Source organism: Triturus cristatus, chromosome 4_1 (genome assembly GCF_964204655.1).
Source record: "Triturus cristatus chromosome 4_1, aTriCri1.1, whole genome shotgun sequence".
NCBI classification, from domain to species: Eukaryota; Metazoa; Chordata; class Amphibia; order Caudata; family Salamandridae; genus Triturus; species Triturus cristatus.
Genome location: NC_140585.1, coordinates 288,723,217 through 288,743,924, shown reverse-complemented (window position 1 = coordinate 288,743,924; position 20,708 = coordinate 288,723,217). Strand labels below are relative to the sequence as shown.

Here is a 20,708-nt window from a genome sequence, read left to right as displayed (position 1 = left end):
TAAAACTTGTGAAAAGTAGAGAACACGTGTTCGGTGACAACCCGCCCACACCCCCAGGGAGCCTAAATCCGCCACCCCATTCCCACCCACCTCCGCTCACTCTGTCCCCAGCATAGAATGGGACGCTCTGCCCATTCCATGAGTGCAAACCCACGCCGCCGGCCACTCAGACTGGCATCTGTACTTGTGTTTAATTGTTTGCCTGGAACGGTGCCTGTACTCTCTGTACCTCTCTGTGCAGTGTTTTGCAGGTTCGTCTCAGGTGCAGCACCCTCGCATACTTGGCCTGTTCACCCACACAAACTACCGCGAAGCAGGGGAATCTGGTTCGAGTCTCAGCAGAGACGCTCAAACATCCTGTGATTCTGGGCAATTCACTTAGTCTCCCCCTGCCTATCTAAAATGAATATGTCCATCTGTAAAGCAACTGGTGCTCATATACTCTGATTCCTTCGTGTTGAGTTGACGCTACATAAAACTCCCCCAAAAATAAATAAATAATTGCCCAAGATTGGCAAGAATTAGTTAACTGAAGAACAAAAATCAGAAGTCACAATGCCGATATGATACTCGGAAAATATATTTTGTTTAGAATTAAAACGTACTCCCGTACCACCGAGGACACTGCGCCAGGTGAAGAAGGGAGGGTGCTGCAAAGTGAGTTGCGTTACGTAGAGCCGCCTCTCCTTGCCGCGCGCATCAGGCTGCTCACCAGCTGCACCAGGGCACAAGTCCTAAACGAGCACGGTCCGCTTTCACTTTCGTCCATTGTGAAAACTTTCTTGTCTTTATGGGCCATGTGTTTAAACACATGGCCCCATAAAGATAAGAAAGCTTTCGCGACGCACGGATGGCGGGACGGCTCAAAAAGCCGAAGGAAAACGTCATGAACAGCTCTTTTCCAATGGCTTTACAACAAACAAATGATGGACGGAATGCAGACATTCTCCCCCAGTCAAGAGATCTGGGTTAAATCCATCGTTCTTTTGCCCACTACACCACCCCAGTTTAGACATGGCCATATGCAAATGAGTCTTGACCCTGTGCCTCATGGGAACAGTCCAGCCCGAACTGCCAAGCCATGTCTTCCCTGGACCGGAATCAAGCATCCTTGGACTGGTTTCTGGCTATCAGCCGTCATCAGCCAGGATAGCTTGACTCCAGTGGCGTAGTGAGCACGGGTCCCACGTCTGGGAATACCCATCCCACTTAGGGCGAAAAGCGTTACAACAAACAAATGATGGACGGAATGCTGACAATGCAGACATTCTCCCCCAGTCAAGAGATCTGGGTTAAATCCATCGTTCTTTTGCCCACTACACCACCCCAGTTTAGACATGGCCATATGCAAATCAGTCTTGACCCTGTGCCTCATGGGAACAGTCCAGCCCGAACTGCCAAGCCATGTCTTCCCTGGACCGGAATCAAGCATCCTAGGACCGGTTTCTGGCTATCAGCCGTCATCAGCCAGGATAGCTTGACTCCAGTGGCGTAGTGAGCACGGGTCCCACGGCACAGGGTCAGACTGATTTGCATATGGCCATGTCTGAACTGGGGTGGCAGAGTGGGCTAAAGAACGGTGATGGTTTTTGCTTTGTTCGCCATAAGTTGGCAGGATATGCTCAGACGTGAGTCCCTTGCTCACTTTGCCACTGGATTCAAGCAAGCCTGGCTGAAGACGGCTGAAATGCCAGAAACCGGTCCTAGGAAGCTTGTTTCCGGTCCAGGGAAGACATGGCTTGGCAGTTTGGGCTGGACTGTTCCCATGAGGTACAGGGTCAGACTGATTTGCATATGGCCATGTCTGAACTGGGGTGGCAGAGTGGGCTAAAGAACGGTGATGGATTAAACCCAGATCAGTTGACTGGGGGTGAGTGCTTGCAATGTTCAACACTCCGTCCATCATTTCCTTTGGTTATTGCTTTTCCAATGGCTGGCCACCGTTTAGCATAAACGGTGACACCGGCCAATGGAAAAGAGGGGCGGGGCTTAAAGCCCTTTACAGAAAATGCCACAAAACATTAAATCTCGCCAGCGAGACTGCGCATGTGCTCAGCCCACGCCAGGCGAGACCTAAAAAGTCGCTTCAGATTTGTATTGTCAATTAAGAATCATTCTCCCACAGAATATTCCTTTCTCTGATTTGTGAGCCTGGGAGAGACAATGGTAGGCTGCTCTCTATATACAAGACCTGATCCTGTCTTCCATCTTAAGGTGTCTATTGCACATATACAATTTCAAGGAAAGTGGTCCAGGTTATAGACCTTCAAGTGACTGGTTCTTTTAATTTAGCATAGCTTAAGTCATGTAAGGAACCACCCTCAACTTGTCAACTGAAAAGCAGCTTATGTGGCCTTGCAGAAATGTAGCTCTTTTGATACTTGCATACTGTACACATTGCTGTTTAGATGTAGCCCACTGACATTTGGGCTGACAACCCTTCTTGTTAGGAGCCTGAGCTGGTGGTGCTTGCTAGTGACTGTATATATCTGCCTGGTCCCCATTCTTTAAATAGTGAAGGTCTTTTTTATGTTCTTGACATCAGCTGATAGGCATCAATGTGCTGATGCAAGTTGAAACAAATAAGACTGATAACTGTACCTAATGCGCTTTTATTCATACCACTTTATATCTCTTTTCTTTAGCTCCTACAACATTCCTACTATACAGCCAGAAGAATGCCATTAATCGAATGGTGATCGATGACCAGCAGAGCCCGGATATCATTCTCCCAATTCATAGCTTGCGCAACGTGCGTGCCATTGATTATGACCCACTTGATAAACATCTATACTGGATCGACTCTCGCCAGAACATCAGAAGGGCTCAGGAGGATGGGAGCCAGGTATGTGAAAGTTGTTTTCACTTGCTTAACTGTAAATAGCCTCCCACAAGACAGGGCAAAAATAAGTAAAACACAATATGATGGCTGATCTGCAGTTTCCTTAGTTGTAGACTCTCTTCTCGGTGCCTGCCGACTCCTCACATATTGACTTTTCGATGGATACAGATTCCTCACCTTGTGAATATTCCTAACACGTCAGATCGGATCTAAACTAAGGAGTTGAGCTGTATATAAGTGCCACCCATGCGCGCTGAAGTCAGTTCCTATCTGTTCGAGGCATATGAGCTGCAGATTATACACTGTGCATAGATCGCCATCTGGTGTTGGGCCCGGATGTTTGCAGTTTGTTTTTTCTTTTTGGACAATGTTTGGAAATCACGAGTTCGGTGACTCCTCCTTCGGTCCGTACTGCGCATGGGCTTCGGCTCCATCCTCAGATTGTTTTTTTCCGCCATCGGGCTCGGATGTAATACTTCGTGCTCCGGCTTCAAACCTTTCCAGTTCGACCTTCGACGAAAAATCCTCGTCCATCGAGATTCTTCAGACAAAATCATCTTCTTTATCGCTCTCTTCGGCACTTCTTCGATTCCAGGCATCGGCTGCGGCCTTCGGGCCTATCTCGACTCCGGTCTCGGCCGATGGAAAGGACTCCCTTTTAAGAAGTGCCCTAAATGTGGGTCTAAATTTCCCCACACCGATTTACATCAGGTGTGCAACCTCTGCCTCTCTCCCGAACACGAGGCCCGAGACTGCCCCGCCTGCAAGTCTTTTCGATCGAAAAAGACTATTCGGGATCGAAGAGCTAGACGTACCATGGCGCACTCATCGACCTCGGCTCCACCTGACATCTTCGGAGAAGACATCGGAGCTTCGGGACAGCAGCACACCGAACAGGAAGACGACCTCGTCAGTGCTTCCGAGGCCAACGACTCAGACGTGGAGGAGATCACACCGGCGCAGAGGGTCGTGAGTACTGTACCCCATCCCACTCCCGCGCCCACACCGAAAGAGACTCCGGTTACACCTTTGCCTCCGGGCCTAGGCAAAACCAAACATACCGCTTCTATCACCCCACCTTCGGGCCCGGTGAAGAGGCATCATAAGTCTCCCGGCGGCTCGGGCTCGAGCCAGCCTACTAGCGGTGCCGAAAAACACCCTTCGGCACCGAAGAAAACCACACCAAGCTCCGTTCCGAAGCAATCGGTGTCGAAACCTGGCCTCTCGGTGCCGACCAAACATAAATCCCTCGGCGCCGAAGCTCCCGTGCCGAAACCTGCCGCGGCACCGAACAAAAAATCGGAGGCCCCGAAAAAGCATGGCACAGATAAACCAAAGAAGCCGTCGGCCCCGAAAACATCCGCGCCAACAGATCAATCGGTGCCGGAGGAACTAATCACGCCAGATCCTCGACAAAAGACTTTAACAAAGGATCCAAAGACTGGACATTTGACTTTGTCTTCAAAGAAAAGACATTTAGACAAGCCAGCTCCTCCTCCACTGCCAAAACGGAAGGACTCTGCCACATCCCCTTTCAGAGTACCCTCCCCACCGCCTTCACCTCCCCCATCTCCACCCCCTCCACCTTCTCCACCCTTGCCTCATCGCTCTCCAACCCAGTCTCCAGACCCTGATGACCAAGGGGATCCATACTATGATCCAACAGATTCCCCACAAGACCCCACCCCTCCGGGAACACCAGACACATGGGAGGATTATCATAATCCAGACGTCCCAGATGTGCCTCAGGATGATCTTTATCCATCCAGGCCATCTCCACCAGAGGACTCCTTGGGGTTCCACCACTTGTTACAATGGGCGGCACATTATCATGGGGTGGAGTTACACAGTGATCCAGTTGAGGAAGACTTCCTACTTGATACCTTTGACATTGCAGATAAATCTACTGCCATACTACCCATGCCTAAAGGGGTGACCAAACATGCAGCAGAGGTTTTCAAAGACCCAGTCAGGGCTAGGGTCTTAAACCCCAGAATAGAGAAAAAATATAAGGCCGCCCCCACGGATCCTGCCTATATTAAAGGACCTGCACCCTTAGACTCGTTAGTGGTATCCACAGCTAGGAAGCGGTCCAATTCTCGGTCATCGGGTGAGGCTCCACCACCCGATAAGGAGTCCAAGCAACCTAGACGCGTCGGGCAAACGCACTGCCTCGCAAGCTGCCAATATGTGGCGTATCGCCAACACGCAAGCGCTGTTGGCAAGGTACGACAGAGCGCACTATGATGAGCTGGAGACTATCATGCAACATCTCCCAGAAAAATATAAAAATAGGGCTCATGAACTAATACAAGAGGGAAAGACCATTAACAACACCTCTATTAAATGTGCAGCAGACACAGCTTCCAGGGCTATAAACACCAGTGTTCTGCTTCGCCGCCACGCCTGGCTCAGAATCTCAGGCTTTAAGCCAGAGGTACAAGCATCTATACTAAACCACCCTTTTGACCAACAACACTTATTTGGCCCAAAAGTAGACGAAGCCCTGGAAAAAATGAAAAAAGATACAGATAGGGCGAAGTCTATGGGAGCATTACAGTCCCAGCCTCCTAGACGCTCTTTTTGCCGCTCCTCCTTTCGAGGCACTGGCAGGGGCTACTCTGCCGATAACGCCTCCACATCCTACAAGTCCCCTCCTCCGACTACCTCCACAAAGGGCTATCAAAGAGGTGGATATAGAGGAAACAATAATAAAGGCAGGGGCAAAACCAACACCGCCCGTTCTGCCACACTGCCCACACAATGACTTTCCCCCGCTCCCCCCAGACCATTCCACTCCAGTCGGGGGCAGACTACAAAACTTCTTTCAAACCTGGGAGACCATAACATCAGCCAAATGGGTGACCCAAATTATTCGGTCAGGGTACTGTCTCGAATTAACTTCCACCCCCCCCAAATATTCCACCCAGGCACCGTACAATGTCGCAAGAACATACCACATTGCTGAAACAAGAGGTAATCTCCCTTCTGCAAAAACAGGCTATAGAGCAGGTCCCCATCAATCAACAAAATTTAGGGGTCTACTCTCTGTACTTTCTGATACCAAAAAGAGACGAGACTCTACGACCCATTCTAGACCTCCGGCCTCTAAATGCATACATGCATTCAGACCATTTTCACATGGTAACTCTCAAAGTTCTCCCACTCCTCTGCCAGAACGATTTTCTCACCACACTGGACCTGAAAGACTCATACTTTCATATTCCAATACACCCTTCTCACAGAAAGTACCTCAGATTTGTAGTGGACGGACAACATTATCAGTTCAAGGTTCTCCCCTTCGGGGTCACAACCGCACCAAGAGTGTTCACCAAATGCCTAGCAGTAGTGGCGGCACACCTCAGAAGACAACACATTCACGTCTTCCCTTACTTGGACGACTGGCTAATAAAAGCCATGTCCTTCAATCAATGTGTGCAACATACAAACACTACCATCCAACTACTTCACCAGCTCGGTTTCACGGTGAACCACCAAAAGTCCCAGCTGATACCGTCTCACACAAAGCAATACCTCGGTGCCACTATAGACACCTCAAAAGCTATAGCCTATCCCAATTCAGCCAGAATCGCAAGCATACAAGCCTTGCGTCAAAGATTCATTCCTCGGCACTCTCTCCCAGCAAGAGTGTTTATGAAGCTAATAGGGATGATGGCATCTTGCATCTTCATAGTGCCTCATGCAAGACTCCACATGCGTCCACTCCAAGAGTGCCTAGCACGCCAGTGGAACCAGGCCCAGGGGCAACTGACGGGTCTGGTGTTGGTGGACGGTCGCACCCATCGCTCTCTGCAGTGGTGGAACACCACAAATCTTTCCAAAGGGCGACCGTTCCTGGACCCGGTTCCTCAGGTAATTCTAACAACGGACGCATCGCTCTCCGGTTGGGGAGCGCATCTATTACACCTCACAGTGCAAGGTATATGGACGCCACAACAAAAGTTACTCCACATAAACCATCTGGAGTTATTGGCGATCTTTCTAGCCCTGAAATCATTTCAGAAACAAGTCTCAGCCAAAGCAGTCCTCATTCGCACAGACAATATGACTGCAATGTACTACATTCAAAAACAGGGGAGGGGACACACTCTCCACAGCTCTTTCGGTTAGCACAGAGCATATGGAGATGGGCAATCCCGCAAAAAGTCTTTCTCCTGGCACAACACGTCCCAGGGATACAAAACACCATGGCAGATCTGCTCCGCAGACAAACGCAGCAAGTGCACGAATACGAACTGCACCCACAAGTTCTTCACCCATTCTTTCACAAGTGGGGGCATCCTCAGATAGACCTCTTCGCCACCCACGAAAACAAAAAATGCCCAAGCTTCGCCGCCAGATACCCACACCCATTGTCCAAAGGCAATGCGATATGGATGAACTGGTCAGGCAAATTTGCATACGCCTTTCCACCTCTCCCGCTAATTCCATTAGTGGTAAGGAAGCTACAACAGCACTCCCTCACACTCATTATGGTAGCTCCAACATGGGCCAGGCAGCCGTGGTACACCACACTACTACAGCTCTCAGTGGTACCACACCAAAAACTACACCTGTCCCCATGCCTCCTAACCCAGAACCATGGAGAAATCAGGCACCCGGACCCAGCTCAGCTCAACCTTGCGATCTGGCTCCTGAAATCTTAGAATTTGGATACCTTAACCTTCCCCCTGATTGCATGAACATTATCAGGGAAGCTTGTAAAAGAGCAGAATACTGTCACTCTCAGTGAAGCCAGCTGATAGACCGAGAGAGAGACAGAATTTTCTTAAACACAAAAGGTCATGATTAACGCCAAGGCTCATTTGAGGCCCAATTATTAAAGAAAGTCTCAAAAGTGCACCAATGGTATATATACTTGCATTAAGTGCATATATACAGTTTCTGTGAATTCACAAGAATTTACAGAAGTAGGCCTAGAAATAGTACTCCTAGAAAATATTTGTGAACTGCATTTTAGCATGAGCAAATGTACATGTGTAGATTTGCTCATGTGAAAATCTGAATGTTTTAAGTTCACTTTTCCTTCAACCACTTTTTTCCCAATCCAGGAAAAAGTTTTATGTCTGCCACTGTCAGGAGTTGGTGAAAACCCTTAAAACATGCAAGTTAGAAGGTTTGCACGGACTCAAAAGAGCATTCAGACCCTTGAACTATTGCTTACCACTACCTTCAGCCCCAGCATGTAGACCTGCAGAAACGTAGCAACATAAGGGAATTGCTAGTATTCAAACCCTACTATGGTACGAGCCCTGGCATAATTGGAGATGCTATATCAGAACTGTTATATAATGAGTTTGCTGCCGTAATTTGTTGCCGCACTACATGGCACAAAAGGGACAAGTGGATTTTGTTACAGGAAAAGTAGATTTATGAAGCAACCTGCCCCATGGACAAGTAGATATTTTATTAAATTCCACACCCCTGTAAAAGGTTGAGACCGATGGGTCCTTTCCCTGGGGTGGCTACACCCCCTATTATGCCACCCTCGAGTGGGAGGGGGGCATGAGCCTTTCTCTGGTTGGCTGAGTTCCTCATCAGCAAATGGTCTCACACACTCAAGAACTGAACTCTAGGCCAATGGTTTTTGTCTAAAAATATATAGTTTTATTTTAGAACCAACAATAGGTATCAAAAACTACTTTCTCAGAATGAGATGCTTTAGTTAAATACTTTTCAATAGACACTAGACTTTTGAATATAACAGGTACAGTGGTTGCAATAGGCAACAGAATTTCAAACACAATAATACATTGAGCTCATTGGGAATTTCTAGTTAAATGCAATTAGTTACTTTAAGGATTACGTTTCTAACCACAGGACTGGATCCTGGATTCAGTCCTGGGACAGTTCCTGTAAACAATTGGGTAAAAGCGTTTTGGTTACAGTTGTGATTTTTAAGCAATATTTTTGTATTTCAAAAGTTGACACTTTTTCACATAGAATCGCCAATGTTATCCTATGGGAGGAAATTCACTTCGCAGGTAAGTGGGGTTATGGTTACTTTTTCTAACTCCGTGTTGGATCCTGGATCCAGCACTGGTGCATCACCTGTAAACAATTGAGAGAATGTGTTTTGGTTATACAGGTGATTTTTAACGAATATTTGTAAGTTTGCAAAATCGACACTTAGAAACTTTTTCAGCAAAAACCAGGAAATGTTATCCTATGGAGGAAAATTCAAGTTGCAGGTAAAGTATGTTCTCGTTACTTTTGTAATCCAGTGCTGGACTCCTAGGTTCAGCACTAGGACATCTATCTAAAACAGGTAAGTAATTACGTTTTCACAGTTGGTGTGATTTCTAAAGAATATTTGTAGTTAGCCAAAATTCTCAATTAGAAGAAATTTCACCGAGAAAACAGTCAATGGTTTCCTATGGAGGAAAATTGGGTTAGCGGTAAGTATGGTAGTAATTACTTTTCAGGGTCAGTGCTGGGCACCAAGAACCAGCACTGGGATCTCTCCTGATAGCAGGGAGTATTTTCGTTTTCGTTTCTCGGTTGATTTTAGGTGAATATTTTAAAGTTTAGAAACTCCACACTTTCAAGTGAAACCAGTCAATGTTACCCTATGGAAGTAAAGAGAGTTATCAGCTTTTGGGTAAGTACTCGACTGGCTCGTTACAGGTAGGTAAAGGGCAGGAACCGATGGGTCCCTGCCCTGGGGTGGGTACACCCCGTATCCTGCCACTCTCCTGTGGGAGGGGGGCAGTAGCCTAGTCCTTATTGGGCAGGGCTTCCCATCTTCAAGATGGCGAGAGCCCGGAGATGTGCTTCACCTCGCCTCCCCCACCTGAGGGGTGGGGTTGGCAGAGGCTGGCACACCCCCTTTCCTTCTTTGGGGCTTCCGGACAGTCTTCCCGCCAGAGTGGGGGTCAGAACCGGTAGGGGCCAGTTGCTGAGTACAGCAAGTGGCCTGGAGAAGCTCACAAAGGCCGGCATGCCTTTGAAGTTTCCCCTGCCCATCCTGGGGGAGGAGACCTGGCACCTCGCCCAGGATGTGCATTGTTGCAGGCCCAGGAGAGCGGATGGCTCTCTTCCCAGGCGTCCAGCAACATGTCTGCTGTGTGGCAGCCTAGGCAGCCCCTCAGACAAGACGTGGATTGTAGGTTAGGTTCAGGGGGCATCTCTAAGACTCCCTCTGTCATGCTTTGTACATTAACTCCCACACTGGCATCAGTGTGGGTTTAATGTGCTGAGAAGTTTGATACCAAACATCTCAGTCTTCAGTGTTGCCATCATGGTGCTGTGGAGTTCGTGTGGACGACCTCCCAGCACCATATACTCTTAGATGGCAGCACTGCACTTACATTGCCCAGGAATGGACCTGGGTACTGTAGGGGCACAGGGCTCATGCACCTGTACCCACACCACTGGCATAGGGCACCCAGCTATAGGGGTGGCTGATGTATGCCAGGGCAGTGTGTGTGGTGGGCATGGCACACAGGGATGTGTGCCATGTCGATTCTCTGTTCTGTTCTGCACCCAGACACTCAGCCTGCAAGGGCAGTGTGTGTGTCAGGGTACAGGGCCTCTAGGCGTGGCACAATAAGTGCTGCAGTCTGGGGCCTTCTCTGGTCACAAGGTCCTGGGTACTTGGTGTACCATTTACCAGGGCCTGACATGTGGGCAGAGATGCCAATTGGGTTTAGGTTTCAACACAGTTTTAGTAGAGGAACATTGGCCCTGTGTACCTGATTGGCAGGAGCCCAGGGCAGACTCAAAGTACATCAGCAATTCAGCAAAAAGTGGGGGCATACCATGCAAGAAAGATGGCACTTTCTCACGCAAACTAATCACCAACGCATCAATTAAATGTGCCCTTAATGCAGCAGACACTGCCGCTAGGTCTATTAATACTAGTATACTGCTCAGAAGACATGCCGGGCTGCGCATTTCAGGCTTCAAGCAGGAGATCCAAACAACCATTCTAAATCAGCCGTTTAATCAAAACCAACTTTTTGGGCTGGCTGTTGAAAAAGTGAAAAAAGATACAGAGACTGCTACGTCCATGGGAGCGTTGCAGTCTCCGCAAGCGCGTGGCTCCTTTCGTCGCTCCTTTTATAGAGGAGCCTCCAAAAACATGGGCACAGATAACTCATCTTCCTTTAAAAACACCACCCAAACATCCCCCAATAGAGGATATTTTAGAGGAGGTTACAGAGGGAACAACAATAAAGGGAGAGGCCGAGGTAACAAAAACACTCGTACCTCCCCTGCTGGTAAACAGTGACTTCCCTCCACTCCCCCCAGACCATTCCACTCCGGTCGGAGGAAGATTAACACAGTTCCTACCTGTCTGGAAATCCATCACAACAGGCAAGTGGGTAAGACAAATTATCCAATATGGTTACTGCCTGAAACTTACAGCTACCACTCCCCCCCCCCCCCCCCCTCCACCCCCCAACATACCACCTAGACAGCATCCAATGTCCACAGCTCAGCTTACACTTTTGAAACAAGAGGTTCACTCACTGCTTCAAAAGCACGCCATAGAGCCAGTCCCCTTACTACACCAGGGAACAGGGGTTTACTCCCTGCATTTCCTAATCCCCAAAAAGGACGGGACCCTACGGCCAATTCTCGACTTCCGACCCCTCAATCAGTATATACACTCGGATCATTTTCACATGATCACTCTCCAACAGGTGCTTCCACTACTACAACAAGGAGACTTCCTTGCCACACTAGATCTCAAGGACGCCTACTTCCACATTCCCATACATCCTGGTCACAGGAAGCATCTAAGGTTTGTACTGGACGGACAACACTATCAGTTCGAAGTCCTTCCATTCGGAGTCACCACTGCTCCAAGAGTGTTTACCAAGTGCCTTACAGTAGTAGCAGCACACCTACGTATCTGGACGACTGGCTAATAAAAGCCAGATCATACAACCAGTGTATCCAACACACTCATCAAACCGTCCAAACACTACACAACTTGGGGTTCACAATAAACTATACCGAGTCACACCTTCAGCCCTCTCATGTACATCAATATCTAGGGGCCACAATAAATATTTCCACAGCTCTAGCGTATCCCAGCCCAGCCAGGATAGCCAGTATACAAGCTCTCATCACCAAATTTTAAATCCAGCACTCTCTCCCAGCCAGAGTGTTCATGCAACTCATAGGCATGATGGTATCCTGCATTTTCATCGTACCTCATGCAAGACTTCAAATGCGTCCCTTACAGGAATGTCTAGCACATCAATGGAATCAGGCTCTGGGACAACTTACAGATCTGGTGTTGGTGGACAGCCGCACACATTGTTCTCTGCAGTGGTGGAACACAAAAAACGTGTCCAAAGGGCGGCCGTTCCTTAAGCCTGTTCCACAGACAGTACTAACAGACGCATCACTCACAGGGTGGGGAGCCCATCTCTTAGCTCACACAACACAGGGCAAATGGACCACTCAACAAAAAGTGGTCAACATCAATCATCTGGAACTGCTAGCGATATTCCTAGCTCTGAAATCATTCCAACTCCATGTACAAAACAAAGCCGTCCTGATCCGAACGGACATGACGGCCATGTATTACATACAAAAACAGGGAGGAACACATTCTCTACAACTGTCCCAGCTTGCACAGAACATTTGGAACTGGGCCATCGCACAAAACATATACCTCCTCGCAGAACACCATCCAGGAGCTCACAATGAGATTGCGGATCTGTTAAGTCGACAGACACAACAGATTCACGAATGGGAACTACATCCACATGTTCTTCTACCTTTTTTCCAGATGTGGGGCCAACCAGACATAGATCTATTTGCCACACACAAAAACGCAAAATGCCCAACCTTCGCCGCCAGGTTTCCACACCCGCTGTCCAAGGGCAATGCAAAATGGATGAACTGGTCAGGCAGATTTGCTCACGCTTTTCCGCCACTCCCACTGATTCCACTAGTGGTACGCAAGCTCCGGCAACAGTCTCTAAAAATGATCCTAGTGGCTCCCACATGGGCGCGCCAACCGTGGTTCACAACACTACTGGAACTCTCACTAGTCCCACACCAAACACTACACCTCTCCCCATCACTATTAACGCAGAACTATGGAGAGATAAGGCACCCTGATCCAACTCAAATGAATCTCGCGATCTGGCTCCTGAAGTCCTAGAGTTCAGTTACCATAACCTTCCATCGGACTGTATGAACATCATTATAGAAGCCAGGCGCCCTACCTCCAGATCTTGCTATGCAGCAAAGTGGAAAAGATTCGCCATTTACTGCACTAACAATCATATCGATCCACTGGATGCGTCCATCCAGAACATCATTTGCGACTTACTGCATTTGCAAAGATGTAATTTGGCATACTCATCCATCCGTCTAATTCTAGCAGCACTTGCCGCTTACTTAGAAAACGGACAACGGTTGTCGCCTTTTAGGGTCCCAGTAATTAAAGCCTTTATGGAAGGCCTTAAATGAATCATACCTCCCAGATTACCACCCTCTCCAGTGTGGAATCTCAACAATGTGCTTACTAGCCTCATGAGATCCCCATTTGAACCTCTACATAAATGTGAACTTCAGTTTCTCACATGGAAAGTAGCTTTCCTTATTGCAATCACCTCTCTCAAGAGGGTAAGTGAGATCTAGGCTTTAACCATAAAAGAGCCATTTTTACAAATACATCGTAAAAAAGTGGTTCTCAAAATAAACCCAAAATTCCTGCCTAAAGTCATATCTGCATTCCATCTTAACCAATCTGTGGAGCTACCGGTGTTTTTTCAAAACCCGGACTCCGTAGCAGAGAGAGCTCTTCACACCCTAGACTCCAAAAGAGCTCTACTCTATTACATTGACAGGACTAAATCCTTTCGCAAGACAATTGTTTATAGCTTTCTCTCCACCGCATAAGGGTAATCCCATCTCAAAAGCTGGGATTGCAAGGTCGATCATTAAATGTATCCAAATATGCTACCAAAAAGCCAAGCGCACATTAACGATTCCCCCTAGAACGCACTCAACACGCAAACTAGGGGCTACCATGGCATTCTTAGGGAACATTCCCCTAGAAGACATTTGTAAGGCAGGGACATGGTCTACAACACCCACCTTCACTAAACACTATTGTGTTGACGTGCAAGCCAAGCAACAAGCTTCAGTAGGCCAAGCTGTTCTAAAAACACTTTTTAAAACTACTGCAACAGATACAGGTGACCACCGCTAGGGGAGATGCTGCTGTACAGTCTATGCTAAGTGTGAGATCTGCAGCTCATATGCCTTGAATGGAAAATGCTACTTACCAGTATGCATCTGTTCTTGGCATGTAGAGCTGCAGATCCTCACACGCCCACCCACCTCCCGGGGACCAGTATATGTTCCAGTACTATCTTACTTAGATATACATACATGGACATCTTTCTTTCTACTAACTCCATCATTTCCCATCATGGCGAAAAATAATCTGAGGATGTAGTCGATGCCCATGCGCACTATAGTCCAAATGAGGATGAGTCACGACTACAAAGACTTGCAAGACACCAACAAGGTGCAAGCATCCAAGCCCAATAACAGATGGCGATCTAATGCGAAGTGTGAGGATCTGCAGCTCTACATGCCAAGAACAGATACATACTGGTAAGTAGCATTTTCCATTTAGGTACACCCCTGAACCTTGCTTCCTCAGACACGAACCTGCAAGAAGGAGGACCGAATAGCCGTGCCGAAGCTCACAAGAGGAAGACGCCCACTGACTTGGCCCCAGCCCTACCGGCCTGTCTCCACCTCGAACCGGCTCCTGCGAAATCCCGGTGTCCTGCAGCCAGCAACCTCGAAAATCCCAGAGGACCTGCCTGACTTCAACTACAAACACTGTGTCTCCTGTGAACACTGGATTTGTTAATCACCAACCTCTAGCCCCAGCCGGAAACCACAAATTTGCACCTGCCGTCTATGGCTCGAGCTCCAGTAGGCAAACCCCACGAGGAGGTCTCCCTGGCGATCCTGACCCGAGATCTGGCTACCTCTGACTTGCCTCAAGCTTCCAGCCGATGCCTGCAGCCTCAAACCAGAAGGTCTCCCCAACCGTGACCAGGAGCTGGTGGTAAGATCTGACCCCAAAAGGCACCCCTGAACCCGACACCCCACGGCCTTGGCTGGCCAAGCCACCGGTGCCTAACCAACCCCCAACTTGCGTCTTGAAGTGGTGGTTGCACCCAGAAAACCTTCGTCCCTAAGCCTGCAGTGCCTTTGCAAACAGGGCTCCCTATGTCGAAACTGCACCCGGCTGCCCTAGTGCGGCTGAGGGTGCACCTTCGGTGTTACTTTGTTTCCCCGTTTGCCCTTAGCTTAAGTCCAGGAGCTTTGCTCCCACAACCAAGTGGCCTGCTTGTCAGCAGCCACCAACCGGAGGCCCCATTGGATAACATTGGGTCTCAGCTCTCTGCACCCGGGCCCTCTAGGGTCACTGAGGGTGTAACAGGAGTGCATCCCTGACCCTGGGGGACCCCGGAGTCTACCCTTAGAACCTCAACTCCCACTACCAAATACTTACCCTAAAACCGATAACACTATGTTCGAGGCATATGAGCTGCAGATTATACACTGTGCATAGCTCGCCATCTGGTGTTGGGCCCGGATGTTTGCAGTTTGTTTTTCCTCTTGGAAAGTCTTTGGGAGTCACGAGGTCGGTGACTCCTCCTCTGGTTAGTATTGCGCATGGGCTTCGGCTCCATCCTCAGATTGTTTTTTTCCGCCATCGGGCTCGGATGTAAAACTTCGCGCTCCGGTTCCGAACTTCCCAGTTCACCGATCGACGCACAAATCATCGCTCATTGAGCTTCTTCAACGACATAAATCATCTTATTCATCCTCCCTTCGGCACTTCTTCGATTCCGGTGGTCGACGGCGGCCTTCGGGCCTATTCCGGCTCCGGTCTCGGCTGATGGAAAGAACTCCCTTCAAGAAGTGCCCTCGATGTTGGGTCCAAGTTTCCCCACACCGATCTCCATGAGGTGTGCAACCTCTGCCTCTCCCCAGAACAAGAGGCCCGAGACTGTCCCGCCTGCAAGTCTTTTCGCTCAAAAAAGACCATTCGAGATCGACGGGCTAGACGCAACATGGCGCACTCCTCGACCTCCGCTCCAGTCGACATCTTCGGAGACGACGTCGAAGCTCCGGGACAGCAGGTCATCGAACAGGAAGACGACGACCTAGTCAGCGCTTCCGAGGCAGACGACTCCGATGTGGAGGACATCACCCCGGCGCAGCGGGTCGTGAGTACAATTCCCACGCCCACGCCGATACCGAAAAAGGCTTCGGTCACACCTTCGCCTCCGGGCCTAGGCAAGACCAAGGACACTGCTTCTCACACCCCAACTTCGGGCCCGGTAAAGAAGCCTTCTAAGCCTTCCGGCAGCTCGGGCTCGAGCCAGCCGGCCACCGGTGCCGACAAACACCCTTCGGCACCGAAGAAAAAATCGGCCTCCACCTCCACACCGAACCCGGCACCGAAGCCTTCGGTGCCAAAACCTGCTCCTCCGGCGCCGACCAAACATCACAAGACCCTCGGCACCGACACTCCTGTGCCGAAACATTCTTCAGCACTGACCAAAAAACCAGAGGTTCCCAGGAAGCACAGCTTCGACAAACCTAAAAAGCAGTCGGCCCCGAAACCTTCGGCGCCGACCGAACAACCAGTGTCACAGGAGCTCTTCACACCGGATCCTTTGCAAAAAACCGTCACCAAGGATCCAAAGACCGGACACTTGACTTTGTCTTCAAAAAAGAGACACTTGGACAAGCCGGCTCCACCTCCAAAGAGAAAGGACATTGCAACCTCTCCTTTCAGGGTGCCTTCTCTACCTCCTCCACCCTCTCCACCTCCACCCCCTCATCGTTCCCCCACCTTGTCTCCTGTCCCAGACGATTTGGGGGACCCTTACTATGATCCAGCAGATGTGCCACAAGATCCCACCCCTACTGGATCTCCAGACCCATGGGATGATTATAACAATCCGGACATCCCAGATGTCCCACAGGATGACCTTTATCCATCTAGGCCATCCCCTCCTGAAGATTCCTTGGGTTTTCACCACTTGTTACAACAGGCGGCACACTACCACGGGGTGGAGTTACATACCGACCCAGTGGAGGAGGACTTCCTCCTAGACCCCTTTGACGATACACATAGGTCCACTGCCATTCTACCTATGTTAAAGGGCGTAATTAAACATGCCCCTGAGGTTTTTAAAGACCCAGTTAGGGCCAGGGTCTTAAACCCTCGGATAGAAAAGAAATACAAAGCCGCCCCTACAGACCCTTCTTACATTAAGGGCCCTGCACCATTAGATTCCCTAGTGGTATCTACAGCCAGGAAGCGCTCAAATTCTCAGGCGTCAGGCGAGGCACCCCCACCTGACAAAGAGTCCAAGCTCCTAGATGCGTCAGGAAAGCGCACTGCGCCACAAGCGGCCAATATATGGCGCATTGCCAATACGCAGGCACTGTTGGCCCGATACGACAGGGCGCACTATGATGAGCTAGAGACCATCATGCACCATCTCCCTGAAAAGTACAAGACTAGGGCTAATGAACTTATGCAAGAGGGAAAGACAATAACCAATACCTCGATACCATGTGCCCTAGATGCAGCAGATACAGCCTCCAGGGCCATAAACACCAGTGTCCTTCTCCGTCGCCATGCCTGGTTCAGGGTTTAAACCAGAGGTTCAAGCCTCTATACTAAATCACCCATTCGACCAAGATCATCTATTTGGTCCTAAAGTAGATGAAGCCCTGGAAAAAATGAAAAAAGATACAGACACAGCGAAATCTATGGGAGCCCTACAAACACAGACTCCCAGGCGCTCCTTTCGCCGTTCTTCCTTTCGGGGCAGAGGCTACTCCTCGGACAGTGCGTCCACGTCCTATAAATCCCCTCCTCAGTCTACCTTCACGAAGGGTTATCAAAGAGGCGGATACAGAGGCAATAATAATAAGGGCAGAAGCAAAACAAATACCGCCCGCTCTGCCACACCTCCTGCCCAATGACTTTTCCCCGCTCCCTCCAGACCATTCCACTCCGGTCGGAGGCAGACTACGACATTTCCTCCACGTCTGGGAGACAATCACCTCAGACAGATGGGTGACACAAATTATTCAGTCAGGGTATTGCCTAGAATTAACATCTACACCCCCCAACATTCCACCCAGGCACCGCGCTATGTCGCAAAAACATACTGCGCTACTAACACAAGAGGTGATCTCTCTCCTGCAAAAAGGAGCAATAGAGCAGGTCCCCATAAATCAACAAAATTTAGGGGTCTACTCCCTGTACTTTCTAATTCCAAAGACAGACGAGACCCTACGACCTATCTTAGATCTCAGACCTCTAAACACTTACATTCATTCGGACCATTTTCACATGGTAACCCTCCAACAGGTTCTTCCACTTCTCTCCCAGAACGACTTTCTCTCCACTCTGGACATGAAAGACGCATACTTTCACATCCCAGTACACCAATCTCACAGAAAGTACCTCAGGTTTGTGGTAGACGGACAACACTACCAGTTCAAGGTGCTCCCGTTCGGGGTCACAACAGCACCACGGGTGTTCACCAAGTGCCTGGCAGTAGTGGCTGCACACCTCAGAAGACAGCACATTCACGTCTTCCCCTATCTGGACGATTGGCTCATAAAAGCCACGTCCTACCAGCAATGTGTGCAACATACCGCCGCTACAGTCCAACTACTTCACCAGCTAGGCTTCACAGTGAACCATCAAAAATCCCACCTGGTACCATCACACACAAAGCAATATCTCGGTGCCACCATAGACACCTCAAAGGCCATAGCCTATCCCAACCTTGCCAGGATTGCAAAAATACAGGCGCTGCGTCAAAAATTCCTATCCCAACACTCTCTCCCAGCAAGAGTGTTTATGCAGCCCATAGGGATGATGGCCTCTTGCATCTTTCTAGTGCCCCATGCAAGACTCCAAATGCGCCCACTCCGAGTGCTTGGCGCGCCAGTGAAACCAGGCCCAGGGACAGCTGACGGATCTGGTGTTGGTAGACTGTCGCACCCATCGCTCTCTGCAGTGGTGGAACACCACAAACCTTTCCAGAGGTCGACCGTTCCTGGACCCGGTCCCACAAATAATCCTAACGGCAGATGCATCGCTCTCCGGCTGGGGAGCTCATCTGTTACATCTCACAGCACAGGGCACATGGACGCCGCAACAGAAGTTGCTCCACATAAACCATCTGAAGTTACTGGCGATCTTCCTCGCCCTAAAATCCTTTCAGGCGCAGATTTCAGGCAAGGCAGTCCTCATTTGTACAGACAACATGACTGCCATGTACTACATTCAAAAACAGGGGGGCACACACTCTCCACAGCTCTCTGTTAGCACAGAGCATATGGAGATGGGCAATTCCACAAAAGATTTTTCTCCTAGCCCAACACGTCCCAGGAGTACAAAACACCGTGGCAGATCTGCTGAGCAGACAGACACAGCAGATCCACGAGTGGGAACTTCACCCACAGGTTCTTCACCCGTTCTTTCAGAAGTGGGGGCATCCACACATAGACCTATTCGCCACCCACGAAAACAAAAAATGCCCAAGCTTCGCCGCCAGATATCCACACCCATTGTCCGAAGGCAATGCGATATGGATGAACTGGTCAAACAAATTTGCATACGCTTTTCCACCTCTCCCACTAATTCCATTAGTGGTGCGGAAGCTACAGCAGCATTCCCTAACTCTAATCCTAGTAGCTCCAACATGGGCCAGACAACCGTGGTACACCACACTGCTGGAACTCTCAGTAGTACCGCACCAAAAGCTACGCCTCTCACCATGCCTCCTAACCCAGAACCATGGAGAGATCAGGCACCCGGACCCAGCTCAGCTCAACCTTGCGATCTGGCTCATGAGGTCCTAGAATTTGGATACCTTAACCTTCCCCCTGATTGCATGAACATTATCAGGGAAGCTAGACGCCCCACTACTAGGGCGTGCTATGCAGCAAAGTGGAAAAGATTTGTTATTTACTGCCACAACAACGCAATCAATCCCTTAAATGTATCCATACAACACATTATATGTTATTTACTCCATTTACAAAGGTGTAACCTAGCATATACCTCCATTCGGTTACACCTTGCTGCAATTGCTGCCTATTTACAAAACAGGCAGCACCTCTCACTTTTCAAAGTGCCTGCCATCAAAGCCTTTATGGAAGGCCTCAAACGAGTAATTCCACCCAGAGTGCCACCCTCACCTGTTTGGAACTTGAATATAGTCCTCACACGGTTAATGTGACCCCCTTTCGAACCATTACATAAGTGCGAGCTGCAATTCTTCACATGGAAGACAGCTTTTCTAGTGGCCATCACTTCCCTCAGAAGAGTTAGTGAAATACAAGCACTCACTATACAGGAACCTTTTCTTCAGATGCATCACAACAAGGTTGTACTCCGCACCAATCCCAAATTTCTACCCAAAGTCATTTCTACATTCCATCTAAACCAGTCGGTAGAATTACCAGTCTTTTTCTCGCAACCCCAAACAGTTGCAGAAAGAGCCTTACACACACTGGATGTTAAAAGGGCTTTACTTTACTACATCCAGAGAACACAACCTTTCAGGAAAACCAAACAGCTATTTGTTTCCTTCTCCCCACCACACAAAGGCAACCCTATTTCCAAATCAGGGATAGCTAGGTGGATTGTAAAATGCTTACAGATTTGCTACCACAAAGCGAAACGTACGCTATCAGTTCTCCCTAAAGCCCACTCTACAAGGAAGATAGGGGCTTCTATGGCTTTCCTAGGGAACATACCACTAGATGACATCTGCAAAGCAGCAACATGGTCAACACCACA

At 49.1% G+C, this 20,708-nt stretch overlaps 1 protein-coding gene across 1 annotated transcript in view; it reads left to right on the top strand.

The window, feature by feature from the left end:
• Window positions 1-20,708, top strand: part of LRP6 (LDL receptor related protein 6) — an 880,431-nt gene that overhangs the window by 565,713 nt on the left and 294,010 nt on the right. The window contains exon 13 of the mRNA XM_085652091.1: window positions 2,646-2,845. Within this exon, the coding sequence (XP_085508217.1) occupies window positions 2,646-2,845 (200 nt within the window). The remainder of the gene's footprint in view (window positions 1-2,645; window positions 2,846-20,708) is intronic.